Source organism: Corythoichthys intestinalis, chromosome 8 (genome assembly GCF_030265065.1).
Source record: "Corythoichthys intestinalis isolate RoL2023-P3 chromosome 8, ASM3026506v1, whole genome shotgun sequence".
Lineage (NCBI taxonomy): Eukaryota > Metazoa > Chordata > Actinopteri > Syngnathiformes > Syngnathidae > Corythoichthys > Corythoichthys intestinalis.
Window position 1 is genome coordinate 37,535,525 of NC_080402.1, and position 27,777 is coordinate 37,563,301.

The following is a 27,777-nucleotide window of genomic DNA, read 5'->3' on the forward strand; positions in this document are numbered from 1 at the left end:
CACTTCAAAGATTTCTGAATATGTCTCCTCTTGTTCAGTTGGAATGAAATCCTGCACTCACCGTGGCCCTGGTCTAGGACTTCAGGAAGGTCTAAAAGGTATATCCCCTGTCTACTTAAAATACAATGTGACTGGTTGATTCCCCTGTCAGTTTCCATACAAACCAAAACAAACAAACAAACAAAAAAAAAAAGAACAGATAACCCTTAATATACTGTTATCAGTGATATGTTCACCCAGTGCTTTGGGTGTTGTGCCCCCTCCTGGTATCCATAACCAAGTGGAAGATGATGATTACATAGCCAACTACATTTTTAAGTAGGTCTACTTTTCATTTTCTGCATTCTCTATCTCTTTTATTAAATAAAAAATGTCACTCTAACTGTGAAGAAATTTAATTTCAATAGAAGGAAATTCATTCCTGAAAAAGCTAATCAGTTCTGGTTCACGTGTACTAAACTCATAAATACTGGAACATTTACAGTATTTGGCTTTGAAATTTTGCATAAAGATGTGCCCCTTGCCTACACAATGTTTATGTATACGGACAATTGTTAATTTGTGTATGTGTAACATAGAGTTACAAGTTAAAAAACAAAACAAAACAAACAACAACAACAAAAAAACAAGCAACAAAATGGTAAAACCTCATGAAAGTGGACATGAATAAGCTGGACAAAAACACTTTATTGTACAGTTTTGTTTAATTGCATATTTTACTAATCCTTTGACACTGTAAAAATATATCATTTGTATATTGACAGGTAAAAATAATTTCGTAAAAATAATTACTTGAGACAATACAGGTACTATGTAACAGTTGGTGTCAGTCAAACCTACATTTAAATTTGTAAAATGCAAGTTTTTTATTATAGTGCACTTTTGGTTGGTATGACACTCTTCAAAATGTATTTATTTATATTAATTTTCAATTGATTTAATCCAGATGGTTTTATTTGTAGTTTCAATTACATAGTTAAAAATGTATTCTTTTAGTCGTGTGATCACAAAATTTAATAAATTCTAATTATTAATCCTTTTTAAGTTTTCCTAAATTTTCTTAAAATACTGAACCCTGGATAGTTGATTGGATAAGTAATCACTACACACATATTTAAAGATAATTTTCAAAATTGGCTCTTAACAATGAGAAGCGGGAAAAAACAAACACAAAAAAAACAAACTGGGGTTCAGTGAATTAATGAATAATCCAAATTGATTGCCCACAATATGCTTTGAGAGTTGCTGTAAGTGCACGTGTTTACCAGTCTGACTTTATTTAGAATTGTATGTTTACACACTGAGACATATACTATAAATCAATTTGGTTAATTTTGAAAAAAAAAAAAAAAAAAAGAATTTTGGAAAAAAATAGAACAAAATATAACACAAATACATTCATGCTAGAGATGTGACCAAAATTTCGGCATCAAAAACTTTCAGCCAAAAATAGCTAAAATTGCATTTTTGCTTTCCGGTTAAAAGGCTGAAAGTTTACCACCGAAAAGTGTGAAGAACCTTAGTCCTCTTGTAATGACGTAATTAAAACACAGCGATCTAACACTACTGGCTCACAGCCAACATGTCCGTGACGGAAGTATTTTGAGGTATCAACGAAATATATAAATTATCAAATGAACAAAAATAAAATGAATTTTCTTCATTGCTGCTACACGCTCGTTCTGAAGATGCTTTCTGTTGATGTCCCGCGTCACATCGAGTACAAGTGCTTTGAGCCCGTGCATGAGCAGCTTGGAGTTTATTCAAGCAAACAGTATACAAATAAAGTAGTACCGAAATGCATACATGTGCATTTGCTGTTGTTTAGTACAATACGTTTATAGCACAAACACGTTCTCTTTTTGTCAATTTTTTTCCCGCGACTTCCACACCCCCTCTGCCAGTCGACGTTTAATCCGGGTAGGGGCAAGTTCACGCAGCTTCGTCGCCACTAAAACTCGGCCCACTCGCCTGGCTCTCGATCAATTCCACTTGTTCCTCAAGAAAACGCCGAGTCTTATTCTAAGGAGTTGGGGAGATTGTGATAGCTAAAGAGCTTTACTAGTTTTGTCGAAAACGCAATCACTTTTTGTTGTTGTTGTGAACTACAGTTCCACACAAACGTATATGGAGATCTCATTTAGCTTAGCAATTGGAGGCGTGAGACCCATTTTTCGAGTGTCCCAACCGTGAGTTGCAATTTCTGTTTGGGTGTAAAATCAGACAGAACACCTGAAACGCACACTGACATGGGGTTTCAGAACTGGCACCTTTCAAATTAAATTTCTCGAGTCTCCAGGGTTGTAGAACCAATGCCAAGGCAAAAAGCATTAATCGGAAAATAATTAAATAAAATAATTTTTAGGAAAATCAAATAAAAAAATGAATTATAGACATGTGTATTTTTCGGCCTTTTGGTTTTCGTTTTCTTCGGCCAAGTGTTTCTGAAATTCGGTTTTCGATTTAGGCCAATTTCCCTAATTCATACATTTGAAAATGGCATTGCAATTTGTAAAAATGATTGTTTAATGAAAAGAGTCAGCATACTCTGTGTTACATTGTTATTTTACACTAGCTCTGTCATCCCTCTCTTTGATCAATTGTCCCTACATGTTAACAGTTACATTACATACTCACTGAACAGTAACACATGCATAGGGTTCTCTGACATTTGTTTGTGAATAAAAGGATTGACACAAACATATAAATGCAAACAAGAGGGAATACATTGACAGAAAATTAACAGTGTGTTGTCCTCGTTCATTGCAGCAAAGCTGTGTCGTCAGCGAGACATCATTCGCACAAACTCTGAGAAAAGAAAAAAGAACCTGTTAACTCATATTGGATTTCAGTCTTACATAATTATGAAGTTGCACAGCGGTACCCATTTATTTTAACAGGGCGCCCTCTGGTGAGACAAGAAATAATCTCTTTTTAGTATGATACAGTATGTATGCTTTGTTGAGAGCCGGCTCATTATTTCATCAGTGTGATGCAATGCAGTTTTACAGCTGCAAACTGCCTCAAATGTATTATTATTTTTTATGCACACAGGCACTAACCTTCAAAGTCCACCTCTCCGTCCCCATTGAGGTCCACATCACGCAGGATTTCATCAATCTCACGGTGATTGAGCTGCTCTCCCATCAGCTTCTTCATGGCTTCTCTCAGCTCACTGAGGCTGATCTGGCCATCCCCATCCGAGTCAAACTGGAAATGTGAAGAGAAAAAGATACATTATAATTGTTATAAGATCAAAACACAAATAACAACTGGTTTGTGAAAGCAGTATTGTAATTGTAATGCTTACTTCTTTAAAGGCATCTCTCAGCTCTTTGACTCCAATCATGTCTGCAGTCTCGGCCAGCATTTTTGGACCCATTAATTCCACAAAGTCTTCAAAGTCTACTCTGCCTCCACCTGGGTGCAAACAAACAGAAAACAACTTACTAGTACTGCTGAACCAAAGATTTGTGTTACAACTAACTAAAGTAAGTATAAATTATGAACTTTGTGTATGGGTTGTTAACAGTGGCGGAATTACTGTACTTGAGCACCTTTTTTTTCCAGTCTGTACTTTACTTGTACGAATATGAAGTGGTACTTTTTACTTTCACTTTACTACATTTTACATCCGGTATCTGTACTTTATATTGCAGTACTTTCAATTTGTCGCCTGCATTACACGTTACTTTTGTTTCCGGCGCAATCAATAAGCCCTGTGTATCTATACCGTAAGTGAGCTCTAGAGGCAGCAACACGAGTACAATCAAGATTAGCAGGTGAACAAGATATTGACCAGCAAAAGCTACTACACTCGTGTACAGTAGGTGGCGGTATGCACCTGATCGTTGCATGGAATCAGCCACCAAGCAAAGTTTTTGAGCTTGATAAAGCAACACTATGTAACTTTTCAGTTTTGGTCAATTTTAGCGATGCCGTAGGACAAAAGCGGTAGTGTTTTGCCTTAAGGAATACTGTGTTTCCTATGAGGACCAGTGCTGCGTTTCCCATAATGACCAGTGCACACCCGCAATGATGTAAAATCATCAATCAATCAAAAATCAATCTCCCGGTCATCTGCAGATGGATTAATCAACACTTCTGTTTCCAGTGGATGTGCGAAGAATGAATAGTAATAAGGTAATGAATCCAGTTGTGGCTAAACAATAGCATATGACGGTTAGCAACATGTGCCTTAGTGTGGCTACCCCCCCCCCCCCCCACTACACCCGAATTTGTCAGCGCTGATGAGTTCGGTTGAGGGGGCTGGGGGGCAGGGCATCACACCAGCGAGTGCAAGCTGGCCCAATGTTTATTCAGTATTTCCTGGTAACCTCGCTTTTTTTCTCCTCCTCACACAAAACTTTTTGTTTATTGTTGCCCTGCCATCTTTGCAAAATTCGTGCTAAAGCGTACGCATCGTCTTCCGTCTTTATAATGAATGGGGAAAGGGGGAAGTGATGTATGCCGTAAGCAGTCAGCACATTTGTAGTTTTTTTTTGCAGGGTTCCTGCCACCCTACTCAAAGTTAATGAGTTCTGGTGAAAGCAATACAGACCTCCTTCAGATATAAAAGAGGTGTCATTCAACTAGTTGTCAGTCGACATGTCATCACAAATGTTATAAAAGTATTTTATAAAGGTTGAAAAGTTACCTAGTGTTGCTTTAAGCATCTGTTTACAGTGCAGTCAAAATGTTTTTGCCTGTTTTTTTTTTTTTTTTTTTTTTTCCAATTCTGCGCAGTTTTAAATGAAACTGAGCAGTCAATTAATTTTCTGGTTCTTTGCCTCTGAGTAAATTTTTGCACCTGTATTTGTACTTTTACCAAAGTAAACAAAAATGTGAGTACTTCATCCACCACTGGTTGTTAAAACAGGCTTTGTAAAATGCCCATTGAAATTATACGTTCCTTATAAATATCTACCTTTGTGGTATGTTTTATATATTATTTGCAAATAAATAACATTTGTTTAATTGTTTTATTAAAATCGTTTAGAAAAAAAGCATTATTGAGTTAATTATGAACTTGCTCATGAGACATGATTGTTTTGATATGATTTGAATTACCAAATGGGAGATGAAGGACTGTTGGATGATATCTAAATTCAGTACAGTATTCCCTTTTTCCAATTGTGTGTTTTTCTAGACTTACAGATCTGCTGGCTGAGCTCGATAAGTTCCATTTCTGTTGGCATGTATCCCATAGTTCGCATGCACTCGCCAAGGTCCTTACAACTGATAAAGCCATCCTTGTCTTTGTCAAACTCTCTGAAAGCCTCACGCAGCTCTGTCAAGACAATAACATACAAGTCATGAATTTAGTGTTGACATGGATGAGCATTTTAATGTTTACATGCTGACAAAAATTATGTTGGGAATGCTATACTCTCCATCAATTACACTTTACAATTACACACACTTTCAATTTTTTAAAACCAAAATTTATTGTACTAAACTACTGCAAACTCTCTCAGTTAAGTCAAATCTTATACATTGAAATAATTATTAAAGACATACCAAAGACCTGAGACATACAGTACAAAGCGCAAACAAATAGGATGAGTCATGAAGAGGTCAAAGTCAGAAAATCTCCTATTTTGCTACTCAGTTGATCAAATTGAAAGGAATTCCAGGGTGAGAGAAGAGATGCAATCATATTATGAGCGTACAGTACAAAGTGCAAACAAATAGAATGAGTCACGAAGAGGTCAAAGTCAGAAAATCTCCTATTTTGCTACTCAACTGATCAAAGTGAAAGAAATTCCAGGATGAGAGAAGAGATGCAATCATATTATAAGCGTGTTTATACCTTCCATTTCTTCAGGCCGTAAATCCCGGTCCTGCAGGGTGTAGGCCAAACGATGCATGAATAGAGGAGGGAAACCCAGTTAGCATGGACTATGTACACACCATGTACATATACAGTGCTGCTCAAAAGTTTGTGAACCCCCTCAACATTTTGGAATTTTCTATTATTTCAACCTGATTTCCTAATCAATCAATTCAGTAGTTTTTTTTTGTTTTTTTAACAGTTGTGTTGTCGAGACTAAATTAAAAAGAGTTTTCATCAACTGATGTAGGTGCAAAATTGAACTGTTTGGTCACAACCAAAACCGCCATGTCTGGCGAAAAGTCAACACTGCATACCACCAAAAGAACCTTCTCCCAACAGTGAAGCATGGAGGTGGGAATGTCAAGATCTGGGCTTGCTTTTCATCCTCAGGACCTGGACAACTCCACATAGTCCAGGGAATCATGAATTCTGAGGAATATTGTCAAATCCTAGAACATAACCTGACGCCATCTGTTTTGAAGTTAAAGCTTGGCAGAAGGTGGATCATGCAACATGATAATGATCCAAAGCATTCCAGCAATACAACCAAGGAATGGCTGAAAAAGAAGAAGATTCGTGTTCTGGACTGGCCCAGTCAAAGTCCTGACCTAAATCCCATTGAAATGCTGTGGCGGGACCTGAAGCGAGCAGTTCATGCCAGACGCCCATCAAACCTCTCTCAACTGACTGCGTTCTGCAAGGAAGAATGGGCAAAAATCCCCCAAAGTAGATGTGAGAGGCTGATTAGTCACTACAGAAACCGTTTGGTTGAGGTAATCTCTGCAAAAGGAGGCGCAATATCCTATTAACTGAAGGGGTTCACATACTTTTGCACACATGATATCTGAGTTTTTCTTAAATCAACCACTTTTGTTAAATAAAGAATGACAATATAACTATTTCTTTTGTTTCAGTCCATTATTTGGAATGTCAGTATTGTGGATTTGGGTATAACTTAACATTTAATAAGGTTATTTTAGTTTTTTTTACAAAAAATCTGACCATCGCTGTGGGGTTCACAAACTTTCGAGCAGCACTGTATGGATGATACTTGCATCCAACTAACTGTACCACCACTGGTACAAAAGCAGAGCATTCCTATGAGCATACAGTATGTCATGAAAATGTCTAATGTTTGTTCCAAAATACAACTGCACGTGTTGTGTTTAATGGTAATTAGAAACCCCACCTCATTTTCAGAGGTTGTTTTGATACCTCCAGGTTCCCAGGTGCCTGCATGGCACCCTATAGTTGGGACATAGTGGTAATTCACCAACAGTCAAACATATTTCTGAGCCTTCTGAAAATATTTCCTCTTTTGAGCATTGCTCAAGGGTGTGGCTATATAACTGGTGGTCAGTTTGCCGACCTGAACACTATTAGAAGCACTGACCAAGATTTGTTTTTTTGGGAAGTTTATTTCCACCAATATATTCATTCATTCATCTTCTGAACTGCTTATCCTCACGAGGGTTGAGTGAGTGCTGGAGCCTATCCCAGCTAACAACGGGCAGGAGGCAGAGTACACTCTGAACTGTCAACCAATATTTAATAATTATAATAATGATAATTAAATTATAACAGACTGTTACCATAATCTTTAAAATACTATAGGTACAAATATTAGAAATTTAGAGTTGAGGTGAGACAAGGATACATCTGTTCGCGATATGTTTTGTGAGGCCGTCACATCATCGGCAGGAATAATACAGGATTGGATTAGAGGTTGCTGAGGGGACAACACAAGGAGATTACAGACCTAAATTGTATTACAAATCACGAAGGCTTATCGTTTTATTCATTTTCCCACTGCAAACCAATTTTGTCATCTGCAGTTTTTTTTAAGGGGAAAGTAATACACCTGCACACTGTGCGTATATTCACATACAGTTGATATGTTTAAATCTGGATTGATTGTCGTGAATTATAATACATTTGATACTTGACAAATTGTTTACATTTTGTGGCTTGTTTTAATGATTTTTTTTTTTAATGCTGAATTTTGCTGTTATATTTTGAATCAGGATTATTTTGAACAAAGTATAAATGAAATGTCAGACTACAAATTGTTTTGCCGAACTTTGTGCCAGTCTTGTAACTAAAAAGCTTTGTTGCTGTACTTATGCAGGAAGTTTAGTTATATATATTTGACTTCATTAATTACACTGTGAAAGACAGCACCGATACCATTTTTTGGCCCCGATACCGATACCTGGCTGTGCAGTATCGGCCGATACCGATACTATACTGATTCCACTTTGTTTGAAATTTGAATGTATCACAAAAGTGAGTACACCCCTCGCATTTCTGCAGATATTTAAGTATATCTTTTCATTGGACAACACTGACAAAATGACACTTTGACACAATGAGAAGTAGTCTGTGTGCAGCTTATATAATACAGTTAATTTATTTTCCCCTCAAAATAACTCAAAATATAGCCATTAATATCTAAACCCCTGGCAACAAAAGTGAGTACACCCCTTATATTCTACTTACATCCCGAAATGTCCAAATTGAGTACTGCTTGCCATTTTTCCTCCAAAATGTCATGTGACTTGTTACAGAAGTGCTGTCAGCATTGCTGCGGAGATTGAAGAGGTGGGGGGGGGTCAGTCAGCCTGTTAGTGCTCAGACCATACGCCGCACTCTACATCGAATTGGTGTGCATAGCTGTGCACAAGGAAGCCCGCAAACAGTTTGCTGAAGACATTGCAACAAAGCACATGGATTACTGCAACCATGTCTTACGGTCTGATGAGAAGGCACTCAAATTTTGTCAGTGGTGTCCCATGAAAAGATATACATTTCTGCTGAAATGCGAGGGGTGTACTCACTTTTGTGATACACTGTATATAAAGTGAATCCGGTAGAACTTTTTATTGCATACCCGGCATGGGTGACAAAGTTAAATACACCTTTGGCTCTCAAAGGCCAAAATAGTGCTAAATTTGTGAATTTTAAACATGTATAACACTAGCCCAACAGTAAGAAAGTAAAAAAAAATACAATGAATGAATAATGCATAAACTTTTTTAAACCCTGAGTTTTGGCTCTCAAAGGCCAAACAGTGCAACTTTCATGAAATTATAAGCAATAATAATTGACTACAGCATCCTGTCTCTTTATTAGCCTCCCTCTCTGTGCACCAGCAGCAACACACACTTAGCCACTTACTGTAGCTTAGCTTACTTTGCTTACTTCTTCAGCACTTTTGGAAAGGCTTGCCACCCGTCCTTTAAAATAAGGAATCGTTCCATATTGGGAATTAATAGTTGTGTTCTGTTTTTAACCAATACAGAATATATATATAAATAGATACATTTCTATGCATTTTGGAAGTTTTGAGGATGTCCCTTTTTTTTCGTCGCCTGTACGGCTTTGGGTGCAAGGGGGGAATCCTGTATTTGTATTTCTGAAAGGTGGCAACACTACTTTGAAACAGGTGTCAAATTACTGTGACATTTCTTTCAGTAAAAGACAATAAAAATAAAGTAAACGAAGTAAGCTGACCAGGGTTTGTTGCTCCGGTCAGGGTTTGTTGCTCCGGTCCAGCCCTCTTTCTCTTGGTAGCAATTGCTGCTGTTGTAGCCTAAAACTCTTTGTGTTCGTTCACGTTTCGTCTTCAAATGCTTTATCAAGTTCGAGGTATTGAAACTACCCGATTTAACTCCACCTCTCAAAACTTTCAGGTCGCAAATCTTGCACGCAGCCATTGTACTCGACAGAGATTTTTAAATTAAATATTTCCAGACCGCCGGCATTTTCCTCTCGTAGTTTGTTTTTCCTACAAATGAAAAAGCTTCCCCGGCATTGGTCAAGAGTGGCTATTGGCCTGCTCTCATTGGTCTGGAGCAGGCCAATAGATAGCTGCTTGGCTTGGTTAATGGTGTTATACTTATACAGCGCTTTTCCACCTTTCAAGGCGCTCAAAGCGCTTTACACTATCTCGCCATCCACCTACTGGTGATGCAGCACCAGGAGCAACGTGGGGTTCAGTGTCTTGCTCAAGGACACTTAGACGAGTTCATCAGGGCGGAGAATTGAACCCACAACCTCTGGGTTGGGGGACAACTACTCTACCACGCCCCCATGCAAAGTGATCACGTGTTATCACACAACAGATAGTGTAGTGAGCATCAGGAGAAAAAAAGGCTGTGGTCAAGTGTTATAATACTGGACCGCTAAATGGTATCGGCGCCCTCTTTGCTGGTACTCGCCGATACTGATACCACCATTTCGGCCCGATTGGCTCCCCGCCGATACTGGTATCCGTGCAGCTTTAGTTATCGCGCTATTTTTTTTGGGATCGTCGTTTTCTAAAAACAAATGAAAAATACTATATAATGAACACATGTGCTTGTTAAAAAAAGGAAAAGAAATCCAATATTGACATAAATGAAATATGTAAGAAACAGTCTTGACTGCAATGTCGCGAATTATGTGCATTTACCAATTGAGAGTCGCGTCAAGAAGAAAAACGACATCAGTTTTGGACCCAATAATTAGTTAAAAACAGCTTTAAAATGATTTCCCAGTGTTATTCATTTCTAGCAACATAACATGCACTTAAATGCCACCACATACTGTAGCCTAAATAAAATTTGTGGTTTTACTGCACATTTCCCCATTCGCATTTTTTGTTACTTATTTTACAACAAAAGGTTCTTCAAAAACTTTTTTGCACCACAGAGGAATGGAATTGAAAATATAATAATAAAAACACTCAATCAAACGTTTAACTTAAAAAAAAAATTCTAATAATTAATTTGGTACATACAAATGTCAGGTACGTAAGGACTATTAGTTACAGATATTTAAGTATATCTTTTCATGGGAAAACACTGACAAAATGATACTTTGACACAATGAAAAGTAGTCTGTGTGCAGCTTATATAATAGAGCTAATTTATTCTCCCCTCAAAATAACTCAAAATATAGCCATTAATATCTAAACCCCTGGCAACAAAAGTGAGTACACCACTTATATACTACTTACATCCCGAAATGTCCAAATTGAGTACTGCTTGCCATTTTTCCTCCAAAATGTCATGTGACTCGTTACAGAAGTGCTGTCAGCATTGCTGCAGAGATTGAAGAGGTGGGGGGTCAGCCTGTTAGTGCTCAGACCATATGCCGCACTCTACATCAAATTGGTGTGCATGGCTGTCACCCCAGGAGGAAGCCTCTTCTGAAGACGGTACACAAGAAAGCCTGCTCGTCTTATCAGACCATAGGACATGGTTCCAGTAATCCATGTGCTTTGTTGACATGTCTTCAGCAAACTGTTTGCGGGCTTTCTCAAGCAGTACTCAATTTGGACATTTAGGGATGTACTTAATTTCGATGGGGTGACCCCACTTTTGTTGCCAGGGGTTTAGATATTAATGGCTGTATTTTTAGTTATTTTGAGGGGAAAATAAATTAACTGTATTATATAAGCTGCACACGGACTACTTTTCATTGTGTCAAAGTGTCATTTTGTCAGTGTTGTCCCATGAAAAGATATACTTAAATATCTGCAGAAATGCGAGGGGTGTACTCACTTTTGTGATACACTGTACTTGAATTATCAGAAGCTTCACCCATCAAATTTGACAACGAAAATATATTTGTTCATTTATAAACTGCACTGGACTATAGGCCGCTGGTGTTCACGTTTTGGGGTAAGTATAACACCATTTACCATTTACCATATTTAAATTAAAAGACATGCAACATGCTTGTAAAAATCCATGAATAACACATAGTGGATTATAAAGCGCATAGTTCAACACGGAGAAAAAATGTAATGGATTCATTCATTTTCCATGCCGCTTTTCCTCACGAGGGTCGCGGAGGTGCTGGAGCATATCCCAGCTAACTACGGGCAGTAGACAGGGGACACCCTGAACTGGTTGCCAGCCAATTGCAGGGCACAAGGAGACATAGAACCATTCACGCACACACTCATACGGACAATTTAGAGTGTTCAATCAGCCTACCTTGCATGTTTTTGGGATGTGGGAGGAAACCGGAGTTCCCGGAGGAAACTCACGGAGGCACAGGGAGAACATGCAAACTCCACACAGGAAGGCCGAAGCCCATGATTGAATCCTTGATCTTAGAACTGCGAGGCAGACGTGCTAACCACTCAGCCACCGTGCCGCCATGTAATGGATTATACTCTGGAAATTACGGTAAATACTGAGTATTTGTTCACCGAAGTACTGCTTTCAGGTACGTTGCGTAAGATTTCATTCTGGTAAACCAAATACTGTAATTCTGATTACTTAGCAGGAGGAAAACACATTGAAAAGTAATAATGAACTGAGAAACACAATACGGGCTAAAAGTTTGAGACATCATAAAAGATTATATTATCTGTCTGGCAGGGGCACTTGAAGTCACTCACAGCAAGGGGTGCTGAAGATCTTATTTTGTTTTTCCCCATCCAAAAACAGCCGTTGCAATCCAAATTTGTCATTCTCACGCCTTTTCTCCATACACACATGCTTGGTAGTTTACGTACCACTGCTAGGCTCTTACAAAGACAGCGTTCTATTTCACCTACAGTGTGTGTTGGAGTTTTTGTATCAGAAATAAAAGCGCCCGTGTATTATAATGCAAATCCCGGCAGCTAGACAGTGCAATGATATTGAAATACATTTGAAAACTAAAAAGTAAAAAAAGACTCAGTGTAACACCCACTTTTCACAACACTCAAATAAATTGCACACGAATATCCAACAGCGGCATCTCAACAGCAACCCCAAACAATAATATCGCAGCAATGCAAGCTATTTGAAGTTTTCCACGGTCTAAATCTGCAGCTAACTTTTCCTCACAGGGCACTATATTAAACTATCATAATCATTGTCATTTTCGACCTCGAATTGAATTTTAGAAAATTTCGCCATTTTTGTAAAGAAAAAAAAAAAAACGCCAATAGCACCTTATTCAAGGTGACTTGGTAGCAAGCAAGGTGTCAGGTGTTGACCATTTTATTAGTAAATATATATACATATATATATTTCAACATATACATTTAATCCCCAAAGTTAAATACGCTATTGTTTCAATATGTTTTATTTATTTATTCTTAAAAAAATCTACCAAAACACTTTTTCCCCCAACACCAGGGGGTGCTGCAGCACCTCTAGCACCCAACTTCCCGCACCACTGCTGTCAGGAGTTGGCATGGTTCTCGCTTCTCCCTTGGACAGGCATTTTATGTATTTTTTTGCTTCCAAATTTGTGCCATTGGTTTGGGATTGCTCTTCTTTGCTCCAACATAGTTTTGCGAAGATTCATTTGAGTATGGTTGCAAGGGTTTTTGCAACTTACTGTAGGTATCTAGATAATATACAGGTAATTCACTTTTTAGCTATTCCCACTGTTTGACAGAGAGAGACAGAGACAAAGAGAGCAGTGGCGCCTCCAGAAATTGTTCATCGGGGTGGCCATACAGGGCCACTTAAAATCTTGGGGTGGCAGACCAAAACTAAAAGCCATGATTTCAGGTTTTTATTATGTTGTTGCAGTAAAAGGCCAGAAAAAAAGTATCAGAAAGACTTAAGGACACACCTACTGATATACTTTGTTGTATTGTGCTATATTTAATGTTACTAATGATTTAATGTGCATAGTCCATAACAGTTCAGTCAACATTTTGAGTTCCACTGCTACTACAATCTGACGTTATACTGCAGCGGCGCTGGAAGTCACTCACCGCTTTTTTAGTTTTTCCCATCCAAGAAGAGCCGTTTTGGTCCAAATTTGTCATGATTGCACATTTTCTCCATACATGCTGGATAGTTTATGTACTACTACTAGGCTACTACGAAGGCACCGTTATATTACAGTGTGTGTTGGAGTTTTTGTATTGGATATAAAAGTGCCCATGTACTATAATGCAATTCCCTGCAGCTAGACGGCAGTGACACATTAACACATTTGAAAATTAACAGGTCCAAAAAGCTTTGGTTTAACACCAGGGGGTGCTGCAGCACCCTCAACACCCCACTTCTCGCGCCACTGTTATACTAGCCACTGGGGTGGCCAGTAGGGTGGCCAAAAAATTTATATTGGGGGCCGTGGCCACCCCTGGCCACCCACTGGTGGCGCCATTGAAAAAGAGAGAAAAACTTCATTGCAGCATTGCAAAGATCAGATCCATCTTATCTACTGGTGACGGAGAGACAATAATTCACGCACTGGTCACGTCCCGCCCTCAACACTGTAATGAATTGCAGGTCTTCCCTTACCTATAGTTTAAAAAGACTACAAACGGTACAGAATGCTGCGGGTAGGCTTCTGACCAGGATGAAAAAGTTTGATCAAATTACTCATCTACTGGCTAACTTTCACTAGCTCCCAGTTCAATAAAATGTGATTTCAAGGTCCATCTGTTGGATTATCTAAAAATTTTTCCTTCAGTGGGTATCAAAATTGTCTGTGGGCCTGTGAATCCTGTCAAGCAAATTGTTCCGGATTAAGGCTCTAGAAATGAATGTGACTCGGTTTAAAAAAGAAAAAAAAGCAGTGAGACTATATACAAAGAAAAGAGCCCAGGGAGTACCTTTCTCATTGCCCATGGTCAACTAAAATGCAATGAAGTGAGACCCTAGTGAGGATAAGCAGTGTAAAAGTATTGATGGGTTCAGATATGAACTTGATGTAGGAGTGATTGGTCTGGTGCAGCATTTTTCTATTTGCAGGGACATTAATATTATGTCACTGTTTGAAAGCTGCCCTTCATTGTATTTTGGAACCGCCTTCATCAACAATTTGTAACATAGTGTGTAATTATAAATAAAGTAAAATATTGCCAAACAAGCACAGCACATCATACATTAAATGAATTGAAGCTCTGTCGTAAAAAGTCCACTCTACATTCAAAGATTATCTCATGTCCCATGTGTACTGTAATTCAGTATATCCACCATAATCTGTAACTATAGTATGTTCTTAATGTCTTTTTTCAATTAGTGCTGCTAGCTATTCCTCCCTACATTTTATGATTGCATGACATAAATCTGAACAAAAAGATCATCTGCCCGTCTCATGAGCAGCCAATGTTTTTGTCATTTTTTCTGAGAGTGTGTGCAAAAGTCATACATACGAGCTGGCTCTGTGCAAAGCCCTGCTTGAGGAAGACACACGCAGGCCCCACTATGTTGTGCAACATGTTGCAGTTTTTAACCAGAGCGCAGAGCGGCTCATCGAACTCCGGCTCGCTTCCTCTTTCCTCGTCTTCTTCTGTGTCCATTTCGCCTGCATCCCCCTGGCCCCCGAGCATGGCTGTAGCCATTGGGGACCCACTTTGCTCTACAGGCGACATCCCCTTGGAGTAGGGGATGTAATTAAAATGATCAATTTCATCAATGGCAGAAGTGGACAGATTCATTTCTGCTATTCTCACTATTGAGAACATACTGATACTGTAAGTATGGATTTAAGGTAATACAAAGTTACTGTAACCCAACATTACAATGCGATTTGTACTATCTAATGTAGCTAATGTTCAATAGAGTCTGCTATTATTCTTTAAGTGTAAAATATTGACAAAATCAAACGTGTTGGTTAAATTTCTTACTGAGGTACAAAGTATGGACTAGAACATATCATCCAGCAAAAAGTAGTCACACACATCCTTACCTTACTCTTTGCACTGTTTTTTCTAGATGTCTTGTTGATATTTCCCATCACCACCCTCTTTTCCCCTTCTTTACCCACTCACAAACTGTTCTTCTCAGTGGTCACATTGAAACCCAAAATCCAACAGCGTGCTACATCCTTTCCATATCATTGCAATTTCCCACTGAACATCTGAAAAGAAAACTTTCCTCTCGTGCAAATGAGCTACAGTTTCTACTAGTCCAGAGAGCCAAGGTCAATCTAAAATTCCAATAGGTTAAAGGAGACTGGTTAAAAAAAAGCTTTAAAATAAGAAAGGTAATATTATGAACAGTTATGAAGAGTGACAGGTTGGTATTGGAGAGCTAGGTCATATCCCTGCTGAAACAACTCGTATCTCTGATAGCATGACTCGGACGTTTTCTCTCTCTGCCTGTCTCTCTCTCCCTCTCTCTGTTGGTCACACAAACACATTTTGTCTATCTATCGTTCACCACAGCCTACTGCGAATGATCCCTTGAATTTGGACCAACTTAATCTAATCCATCCCACCTACTTTCCTCTCTCTGCCCCTCAAACATCATGTTTGTAGTCTCAAAATGACTAGCCTGGCACAACTCCGTGTGCGCATGAGAGAGGATGGAAGGGGGAGGTGGACGGGCAGAATTACGGATGGGGAGTTGGCTGTCTGTTTAATCCCAGGCATTTCAGATTAGAGGAAAGGGTTATGTTGGACATGAGAGTAAAGGCTTGAATTGAGTTCCTGTACTAAACAGGAGACATGCAATTGTAAGACTCGGACATTTACTTTTGCAATTTTGCTTTGGAATGTTAAACTAAATATCCTGTTAAATTGATTAAGCTGTTTAAAGCAGGATGTATGCACGAGACAGACTTTCCTAGCTGTCTATTAGGATTTGTGTGACGTATATATACTGTAAATATACAGTATATACACACATTTGCAAAAACTATAATACTTCTATTAGTCATAAAGCACAACAGGTTGCGTAGTATAATCCAGTGGTCCAAAACCACTGGGCCGGGGACTGGTTCGTGGCGCATTTGCTACTGGGCCGCACAGAAATAATAAATAATTTTATAATGACCGTATTCTGGCCTGTGCCTCTTGACACACCAATATGCCTGCCTAGTCTATTGAATAATCTGAGTGGCAATATGTAGACATCACCTTCTAATGGTGGCCGCCATTACTGAAATGTTTACACACCTCAGAAGCAGCTCAGCGTCAGTCAGTGCTAACAGTGACTTTGGCTGCTAGCTGTGTGCTGCGGATGGCACATCTCAGCAATGACGGACGGTGTACTCCCGGTCGTTTTTTTAGCCAATATATATAATAATAAAACTGGATAGGATGTCGTCATAGAAATCAATTAGAGCTAGCGTCTATTTTTTTTTTTTTTTTATATCTATGTGCGCTTCTCTTCGATAATGAGGTATGATTTAGGCACATCGGATTTGCTTTCGAAAATAATAAACCCACACGCTAGGGAAGATGAATGAAAAACAGACAGACTTTGGACAGCTTTTTACAGGGGAAAGGCCACCTGACTATTTAGAAGACGAGCCTAAGTCGTGTCCACTCTGCATTATATGTGGGCAAAAGTTAGTAAATGAGGCAATGAAGCCTTCAAAGCTGCTTCAGCACATAGAGACTAAGCACCCTGGAATAAGAAGTAGGCCTTTGGAATTTTTTAAACAAAAAAAAAAGTCATTGAGGGCCACCACATCAACAAAAGCTGAAAGCATCATACTGTACCTCGTGGCGAACCGTAACGCTAAATTAGCCAAGAAACCTTTCACAAGTGGAAAATAATTTATTATTCCTGCCACTGGACGAGGAGTTTGAGGGGGGGAAGGCGGAGCAGTGCCCCCTATAGTGGCCGAAACATGTCATTGCATTCTAATGCCTGGGATAAAAGAAAAGTTTTAACGAATTTACAAGTGTAGGCAAAATGAACTCAATACAAATATTTCATTGCATATTGTTGACTTTCCTATGTATTCATTCATTCATTTTCCATGCCACTTATCCTCATGAGGGTGGCGGAGGTGCTGGAGCCTATACCAGCTAACTGCAGTAGGCGGGATAGACCCTGAATTGGTTGCCAGCCAACCGCAAGGCACAATGAGACAAACAACCGTTCATGCACACACATACCTACAGACAAATTGGAGTGTTCAATCAGCCTACCGCGCATGTTTTTCCCTATGTATGAATTTGAAATACAGTAAAGACCTAACTGGTAAAATGTTGTCCATAAATGTTGTAAAGCAGTAAAACAAACAAACAAAAATGAATGAAATAAACAAGAATCCTACAAAGTATTTTATAATGGTTCAAAATTATTTTTTGAACAGACCACCTTAGACAAGCACCTTAGAGACCCCAACCATACTCACTGAGCATATATCTTGTAACTTAATTTTATTGCTGACACCGCCTTTGGGGGTCATCAACACGTTTTGCCCCCCCCCCACACACACACACACACAAAAGTCATACTCCTTCTATGCCTTGCGACCAAGGATATTTGCCGTCAGGTTTAGGAGAGGCTGCACTTAAAAAAGGTTGATTAAGCATCTGGTGAGTAACATTTTCCCTGCACTTAACATTCATTTTCAGCCAGGTCGTGTTATTTTATATTTTCTGTATTTTTTTTGCCACATTGTGCCGGTCTGTGAAAAAAGGCCCAAATTACACTGGTTCGTGGTGCAACCACTGGTATAATTCATTTATTTCCAATACCATATGATATCAAACAAACCAAACAGTGCCAAAAAAGGCAAATAATGAAAAAGAGAAAAATAAAAGTAAGTAGGACTGATGAAATACGGTGTTAATACAGTGGTTGAATTTTTTTGTGGTTCAAACTAAATCTAAACTTACAAAGTGGGGTGGGGTAGTGGGTGATAGTTAAAAATAACACAATTCCATACAAGTAAATGTCCTTTGCTAAAATCTGCTTTTTAATAGGAAGCAATTCCTAAAAAATAATTATATTTGTGTGCGTAATATTCAATGTACTGTGTCCTATATGTCAGAAGTACATAGTCAGTGTCATGGTCCACTGCCCTTCACATAGCAAGTGCAACTTCATGGCCAATGTGCCAACATGGTGACCCGGGAGATTACCAGCCTAATGTAATCCATGTGGAAAGAATATTTTTGGACAAATTGCATTATCAAAAAGTCACCAACAGAGTGCAGCAGAGGTAATAGTTTTTTTCTGTTAGGAATTGGAAGCGAGAGCTGCGTTTAGAGTAGACTGTGATACAGAAGGACCAACAGTAGAGGTCATAAAAAGTAAAATGCAAATCAACAAGACATTTCTGTCTCTCCGACACCCAGTATTAAATTTAGAAACATGAATCCAAAAAACAATGGGAATATGAATTCTCTTTTACAAGGAGACCGATGAGATGACAAATGTCTCAGTTATATAACAGTATGTGCTTCTGTCTCCTGATCCAGCTGGACAGCTACCAGATTAGTGAACCTCAGCCCAGGAGTGGCCATTTCCATGCATTGTACATTTTCACACACAATCACTTGATGATAAAGATAAAGATAAAGCGCTGTTGTTGCAGGACATATATAGTATTTGGAAAATCATTAAAATCATAGGGTGATTTAAATTTAAAACAAAGGCAATGGCTTGAATTAATTGGAATGTTGGTGACAAAATTCAAAACAGCAGTTTGTTGACAAATTATGTGTATTCCCTCGACAGCCGGAAGCACAGAAGTTAGCTCGTCAGAAAACCCAGTGCTGCAAAAGTAAACAACAATATGGACCCAGTCCAAATATGTGGATTTTAAACTGCTAAAACCTGGCATTTACCATGTCAAAAATGTTGGCAGTGGTTTGTGTGCTGAGATGTGTATATTAACAGATAAACACGAATATATCATGAAACTACTACCAACAGTATTTATTTACATGCCATAGAAATAAATAGGATGGTTGGACTAGAAAGAGGTGTTTTTTTTTTGTTTTTTTATTAATAAATAGACTAAAGGATTACTCAGTCTGTAAAAAGAAAAATGTAGAGATATTAAACAATAATAATTCAATATTAATTGACAACATTTACAGTGGCGTTGTTAGGCCTATTTTAGAAGGGCTTTGGCCCCCCTAAAATATTCTTAAGCCCCCCCATAATAATTAAATAAAACAAAAACAAAACAATTTAAAAAAAAAATGCTGACATATTAACTATAAAGTTGCCAGAATATTAGTTTAAATCAAGTATCATATAACCTGTCATTTTTAACTTAAATATGATCATAAATCTGTCAGTTTCCCCCTTACTTCATAGAGTAAGGTAGAGCGCACCTTCAGGGCATCGCTATCCAATCCATTTTACTTGTTTATATAGAGAACGCCCATATATTTTAAAATCCAGTCCGCGTTTTCCCTGTGACATTGCTAGCACCTAGTACCTTTTTTTTTCCCACAGTTGGTCTCTGCGTACATATTCCTTTGTTGTTTTACAGTCAAGAGTTACATCCCAGTTCTAAACTAACGCTGCTACTTACCTGCTGCTAGCTAGTTAGTCTGAAATCAATTGTGAAGGTCCTACTAGAGTTAATTGTGCACTCTTGTTACCACTATCTTTGGGGTGACTTCCTTCTGGAGCATCAGCTGTGTTTCTCACTTTACGCATAGATGACAGGAGCTGAGCTCATTCACGTATGATTATCATCAGTGGATAGTCATAATATTACACTAATAATTATCACTCCACCACCTTATTGACCTGTTGGAGTCAGAGCAGAGGAGTAAAGAGGGTGACAGCAGAGAGACCTCTACTTAAAAAGTGAGTAGGAGACTAAGGATTAGAAAGTGGAGAAAGCCAAGAAGATGATTATATATAGCATACAGTGGGGCAAATAAGTATTTTGTCAACCACCAATTGTGCAAGTTCTCCTACTTGAAAAGATTACAGAGGCATGTAATTATTAACATGGGTAAACCTCAACCATGAGAGACAGAATGTGGAAAAAAACAAACAGAAAATCACATTGTTTGATTTTAAAAGAATTTATTTCCAAATTAGAGTGGAAAATAAGTATTTGGTGACCTACAAACAAGCAAGATTTCTGGCTGTCAAAGAGGTCTAACTTCTTCTAACGAGGTCTAATGAGGTTTAACGAGGCTCCACTCGTTACCTGTATTAATGGCACCTGTTTTAACTCATTATCCGTATAAAACATACCTGTCCACAACCTCAGACAGTCACACTCCAAACTCCACTATGGCCAAGACCAAAGAGCTGTCGAAGGACACCAGAGACAAAATTGTAGAACTGCACCAGGCTGGTAAGACTGATTCTAAAAAAGGTAAAAAGCTTGGTGTAAAGAAATCAACTGTGGGAGCAATTATTAGAAAATGGAAGACATACAAGACCACTGATAATCTCCTATGATCTGGGGCTCCATGCAAGATCTCACCACGTGGCATCAAAATGATAACATGAACGGTGAGCAAAAATCCCATAATCACACGGGTGGACCTAGTGAATGACCTAGAGAGCGGTGGGACCAGAATAACAAGGGTTACTATCAGTAACACAATGCGCCGCCAGGGACTCAAATCCTGCACTGCCAGATGTGTTCCCCTGCTGAAGAAAGTACACGTCCAGGCCCAACTGCGGTCCACTAGAGAGCATTTGGATGTTCCAGCAGAGGACTGGGAAAATGTGTTATGGTCAGATGACACCAAAATAGAACTTTTTGGTAGAAACATAGGTTCTCATGTTTGGAGGAGAAAGAATACTGAATTGCATCCGAAGAACACCATACCCACTGTGAAGCATGGGGTTGGAAACATCATTCTTTGGGGCTGTTTTTCTGCAAAGGGACCAGGATGACTGATCTGTGTAAAGGAAAGAATGAATGGGGCCATGTATCGAGAGATTTTGAGTGAAAATCTCCTTCCATCAGCAAGGGCATTGAAGATGAGACGTGGCTAGGCCTTTCAGCATGACAATGATCCCAAACACACAGCCAGGGCAACAAAGGAGTGGGTTCGTAAGAAGCATTTCAAGGTCCTTGAGTGGCCTAGCCAGTCTCCAGATCTCAACCCCATGGAAAATCTGTGGAGGGAGTTGAAAGTCCATGTTGCCCACCGACAGCCCCAAAACATCACTGGTCTGCATAGAGGAATGGGCCAAAATACCAGCAACAGTGTGGGAAAAGCTTGTGAAGAGTTACAGAAAACGTTTGGCCTCCATTATTGCCAACAAAGGGTACATAACAAAGTATTGAGATGAACTTTTGATATTGACCAACTACTTATTTTCCACCATGATTTGCAAATAAATTCTTTAAAAATCAGACAATGTGATTTTCAGTTTTTTTTTTCCACATTCTGTCTGTCATGGTTGAGGTTTACCCATGTTGACAATTACAGGCCTCTCTAATATTTTCAAGTGGGAGAACTTGCACAATTAGTGGTTGACTAAATACTTATTTGCCCCACTGTACATACCCCCCCCCCCCCCAACACACACACACAAATACACATATACAGTACAGAACAAAAGGTTGGACACACCTTCTCATTCGTGCGTTTTCTATATTTTCATGACCATTTACATTGTAAATTCTCACTTTGGGTAATAAAACTATGAATGAACATGTGTGGAATTACTGTATGTACCTAAAAAAGGTGAAATATCTAAAACCATGCATAATATTCTAGTATCCTCAAAGTAGCCACCCTTTGCTCTGATTACTTTTTTGCACACTCTCACACACTGGATTACATTAATAGGATAAATCATATAGTGTACGTTACAAATACAGCAGACTAGAACTGTGTGTTCCTGCTCTCTATCCCATTGTAGTGGACACAACTGTTGCTGTAATAAATGCTACTTTGGGGAAGGCCCAGCTGCCAACCTACTTTCATAAGACGGATAAAACCAGTCATGATTTTAAAATAAAGTTCTCATTAATATGCATCTAAGGTCTAATCTTAATTCACTGTGCAATGAATAGAGCAGAACGTCAATATCAAAATACTGTATATGTGTTTCAAATTTAACAAAAGTCTCTATTATGGGGTATTGTTCTCATTCTGAATTGCTAAAGCGTTTATTTTTGCAATAATCAATGTGAGGGAGAATGATTTTTCTGTGTCTTGTGCAAGAGGTCTGTGGGTCCCAGTTCACCCCCAACTGTAAATGGGATAAATTTTAGAAAATAACCTGATAGTTGGAGAGAGGTATTTCTATTAAACATTTAAACGAATGCCCGATTGCCAGAATTTAAATTGTTGACGTGTGGGACTGCAGTCTACAGTCAATAGATAACAAATTTCAATGAATGAAATAATGGAATATTTTGGTCTGGATATCTGACTCTCAGTCTGAGGTTCTGGTTTCAATGAATGAATGAATGAATGAATGAATGAATGTTTGTATGATTTTTCATGTGTCTACAGTGCTGTTTTATTGACTGGAAACCAGTGTACCCGCCCCGCCCCCCCCCCCCCCCCCCCTTGTCAAACTTGTCTTATTTGACAGACACTGGTGGTTTGACTGTGTTTCATGTCCAAAGTTTTTTCAATCTCATGTTGCTCAGGAAAAAGAAAGAAAAAACGTGCTGGGAATGATGTGCATCTGGCTGTCTTGTCTTCTCACTCATTGCAACTCTAATCTAATCCCTGCCAAATCCCAATCAATCTCTTCTGCCTTTCCTTCTATATGACATCCATCAGCCTCTGGCCCTCATCCTAGGGCCCCCACCATCTTCATCATCTGCTCCATTTGTTTTTGAGAGCATACATTATTTTAACAATTATAATAAGTGGATGTTATTAAATAATCACGGACCAGGATTGTCTTTCTTTTCACTGGTTGAGTACTGATTGCTGTCTTCCCTGGTGTTGCAAAGAAATGATTTGAAATAGTTTCCTGGTAAAATGTTGCGAGATGCTGCGGGCAAACGGGAACGTGTAGAAAATAAACCATCACAAGACGCCCACCAGGGCCCTGATGCAGTTAGTGCTTAGCTGGCCATTGCTTGGCCCAGCAGAGGGTTGCACCCGGTCTCTGTCCCTGGAGCCAGTGCTTGCTTGATGGAAACAGAAAGAACCGGTGCTAACCACAACCCAACAACGAGCACAATCAACAGCTCCGTGGAAAAGGGGCCATAGTCAAGTTATTCGGGGGTTGCTGGATACAGTCTGTATGAATGTTCAAGTGTTCCACAAATTGGTTTCTAGTATTTTTTAAGTACAAGTGAGCCAATGTTCGTTATCAACTAACTCAAACAGAAAAATATTCTTTCTTTCGCTTTTCTTGAAACTGGCGATGTTGGTCACTAACCTTTCTCTGCATAGCAGGTATTGAGAGAGACATGACTGAGTGGAAGGATATACAGTATTTTCCTTCTACCTGATGTCAGTTTGAAGTTATGTTTCTATCAGGTTGCTGTCGCTAATTCACTTAATGAAAATAAACATTCTTGAAAACTTTCATGAGCCTTCCCCACGCTAGCTTGTACTGTAAACCATTAAAGATAAATAAAAAGAGCCCAGGACAATGTCAAACACTAACTTAGATGTCAAGTAGGGGGCCACAAAATAATTTCCTATGGCCATATGTTTAAGACCACTGGTCTAGATGGAAAGTTTGTTACAGTGCAGAATAGCCAGCTATTAAATTGGATCGATTATACAGTAGATCAATAGTGAAAAGAGATTACTGCTAACCAGTGGTGTTAATCTTCCTTTAAAAAAGGAATTAGTTACAGTTACAAATTACTCCCAAAAAGTAATTGAGTTCATAATTCAGTTTCCTCATTATAAGCGCAATTAGCTAATCGGCATAGTAACTGACGTTACGTTTCCTGTTCTACACGTTATTACATTATACATTTTATAACATCTTTGATATCAAATATGGTTATATTATCTGATTGAATTGAACTGATTTTTTTCATGAAAAAAAAAACAAACAAAACGTAGGTCACACTTAAAAAAAAAAACAAAAAAACATCACCGATATAAGAGTGTACTGTATACAAACTTTAACTTTGAAATGCTGCGAGAAAAAAAGGCCTTTTTGTTTTTCCTGTTGTACTAACTCCCGCACCGAATTGTGACCCCCGTACCGAGGTACATACTGAACCGTGAATTGTGTGAATCACCCCACCCCTAATATATATTATATATATTTTCAATATGCGGGTGAGGCTCTGAATCTCCTGCCTCTCCTGTCTTTGCTCCAGTTGTTTTGTCAAAAAACATCACACAAGGTTCATGAATATGTCATCCAAGAAAAGTTTGAGCAAATGACTATTTTTGGTAATTAAAAATTATATATATATATATATATATATATATATATATATATATATATATATATATATATATATATATATATATATATATATATATATATATATATATATATATGCTGTCGAACGATTAAAAAATTTAATCTAGTTAATCATATGTCAACTGTGTGATTAATCATGATTAATCACATTTCCCTTGGGATAAATAAAGTTGCTCTTCAGGAAAAAAAAAATCTAGGAAAATACTACCATTGACTTCAAATTTGTTTTAAGATGAAATGTATGATGTGTGAATGAATTAATACTTAACCAAATAGAGTTTTAAAATTTTATTTAACAACTCAGCTCATATAAAATAATAAATAAAATAAATTGTATGATACAGCAAAGAGCTTTAACAGATTAAAGTGCCTCAGACAAACAATGTGGCTCAAGTACCGTTTGGCATATTACCCAAAATTAACTACCAATTTAAAGAGCAGACAAGCACAATGCATTAACAATAGCTTAACAATGTTTCAAAGAATGTGTAAACAACTTGTCTGTTAAATTGAACATTTCACACAAATAAATGCAGCATTTGCAGTTTTACACTAAATGGCTTGAAAGCTGTGTGATTAAAAAAAAAAAAAAAAGTCAATTTTCACACTCTTAACTGAAAAACATTACACTAAACTGTGTGTAAAGGTGTTTAGAAACACTGCTTAAGTTAGCCAGTCATACTCTTTTTTTTTTTTTTAACCAACCGCTCAGGCAAACTGGCTTGTTGACATTTTCAGATAACAGAGCAGATATTTTCTTTTGAACAATGCGCCCTGTCAAAGAAAACAGTCTCTCGCAAGGAACGGTTGTGGCAGGTGTGACCAGACGCTTTTTTTTGCATGGGCCAGCTTACTGTGGGCACCACTGTGCGCAGACCACCACTGTAGTGGACATGAGTCCATGCTGGCACTGCCTTGTACCTGTCTAGTGGTTTGTCGTTGTTGTTTGTTGTCATTGGATTTTCAACGCCCTCGTCTTCGACTATGTTAATGGGTCCACACTCTACAGTCTCTGTCTACCCATGTAGCGATAGCAGTAGTCAACCTACTTGTTGTCGTTTGTTGACAAGTCCGAGTCCGCACTCTGCCAGTGTAGCTTGATGACTGAGGCTTGTTTCCCGCAGTGTTAGAGTTATTGCTAACACTAGGTGTGCCCGAAGGTGGTACTTTAGGCTGGTTGAGCTTCGATCGAACGACAGTTCATTACATCAGTATGTGCACACAACTTTGGTTTTATCCAGATTTCCATTAGGCAGCTTTTTAAAACGGAATTTGGTCATCATCCTCACTCATCGTGGCTGGGTGCATTATGTCCTGCATTGCAGCGCGGAGAATGTAAACATCAGTGTGTGAGACTAGGGGAGGCAGTTGTGGCAAAACTTAGTGTGAGCGGTAAATTGCGTTTTTTTTTTTTTAAATGAATTAATATTTCCAGATTAATCATGGTCGTTAACGCGTTATTGTTGACAGGCCTAATATATATATTATATACAGTATATTGTAGCATCTGCAAGGACAATGCCAACTTGGTGATGGTAATGCAAACTCAGCAGGAAAATAGAACATCATTTTCAATTAATTGTACCCACCTGGAGGCCACGAACTGAATGTTAAAAAAAAAAAAAAAAAAGTTGCCTGAGAGTTTAAGATGACCCTCGCCACGCTAAATGCAAATGCTAATGAGAACGTGAATTCTCCCTCCTGCCCCCTCCCGCTCTGCTTTCTCCCAGCGAGCTATGACAAAATCAGACAACTCCCATTTGTTAGGGCCTCCACGCCTCCTCTCTTGAGGCTCGACCTACAGATTTTGTCTCCTTGAAGGCTCCAAAATCAGACTCACCAGACATTTATTTGCTTTGTATAGGAAGGAAAGTGTCATAACTTTGTGGCATAAAAGTTAAGACGTTGAGCTGTCCTGACAAAATCTATATACTTTTTGACCAGCTTCACTTTAATTTTGTCGTTTGTGAGTGAATCACTTTGCTGCCCAAGAATTGAAAGAATAGAAAAATAATAAATCATAAAGTAGCTACTACAACTATTACTACTATAATATACCGTATATATATTCCCCCCTAAATTCTTTAGTATCTTTTCAGAGGTCATTTCTCACAATGAGCGAATTGATTTACAAAAAACTACTGCTCATTTAGGAATCCTACCTGTCCAAACACGGAGTCAACAATGGGCCGCAGTTTCCTCCCGTCTCCCTCGTGCAACCAGAGGTCATCACGGTCTCCCACAGGGGAAGACAGACTTAAGGTTTTTGCCTTAGGCTTTGGAGGCCTCTTTATGCTAGCTGAACTCCACCGCCTCAGAGACTCAATCTTCTTTTTAATGGAACCCTGTAGAGAATGCAATTCTGAATTACCAGAGAAGAGACTTGTGAAGTGCAAGTGTACATGTTTGGACAATAGAAAGCAATTATGACACAAAAAACAGACAGATGGTTGTAGATATGTATCAAATATAGAGCGTGTTGAAACAAGTTGGGCCTCAAATGAGGGATGCTTGGGAGAAGAAGTTCAGACCAAGATAACAAGATGAAAAATAGCAGGATGCAGGTCACCACCAAGTGTTAGACATTATGAAAACTGTGCATCAACTGACCTTCTTCACTAACTTTTCCTCTGGTACCCCCATGGATGACATGCTCTTCATGTCAGTCATCTTTGCCGCCAAATTTGCATTCACAGAGACGCCTGCTGTTTCCTTTCGTCCTCTTTATCTGTTTGTAGAGCATCTGATGCTGGTTGATAATCTGAGGCGCATCTCTTACTGTGGTTGCTCCTCCTTCTCTCATCCCTGCCTCCCTTTCATCCCTCCTGCTCTATGCATCATATTTTCGTATGCCTTCTAGTATCCAGTGCAACTCTTTTCTTTTCCCTTAAATTAAATTTTGTTTCCCACAAAGCATTAATGGGATTGGTGGTAATTAAAAAACAAAAA

At 38.6% G+C, this 27,777-nt stretch overlaps 1 protein-coding gene across 3 annotated transcripts; it reads right to left on the reverse strand.

The window, feature by feature from the left end:
- Window positions 1-72: 72 nt before the first annotated feature.
- cabp2a (calcium binding protein 2a) lies at window positions 73-27,691 on the reverse strand. Of its 3 annotated transcripts, none has more exons than XM_057843925.1 (7): window positions 15,476-20,355; window positions 14,940-15,161; window positions 5,813-5,843; window positions 5,156-5,290; window positions 3,311-3,420; window positions 3,063-3,210; window positions 76-2,808 (listed from the first exon to the last, which is right to left on the reverse strand). In XM_057843925.1, the coding sequence occupies exons 1-7, from the start codon at window positions 15,521-15,523 to the stop codon at window positions 2,783-2,785; spliced, it is 720 nt and encodes a 239-aa protein (XP_057699908.1). In that variant the 5' UTR covers window positions 15,524-20,355; the 3' UTR covers window positions 76-2,782. The 3 variants fall into 3 exon arrangements, with proteins under 3 accessions (XP_057699910.1, XP_057699908.1, XP_057699909.1); XM_057843926.1 differs by lacking the exons at window positions 14,940-15,161; window positions 15,476-20,355 and adding exons at window positions 26,991-27,173; window positions 27,439-27,691 and having other exon boundaries at window positions 78-2,808; XM_057843927.1 differs by lacking the exons at window positions 14,940-15,161; window positions 15,476-20,355 and adding an exon at window positions 6,872-9,681 and having other exon boundaries at window positions 73-2,808; window positions 5,813-5,924.
- Between the last annotated feature and the right edge of the window lie 86 nt (window positions 27,692-27,777).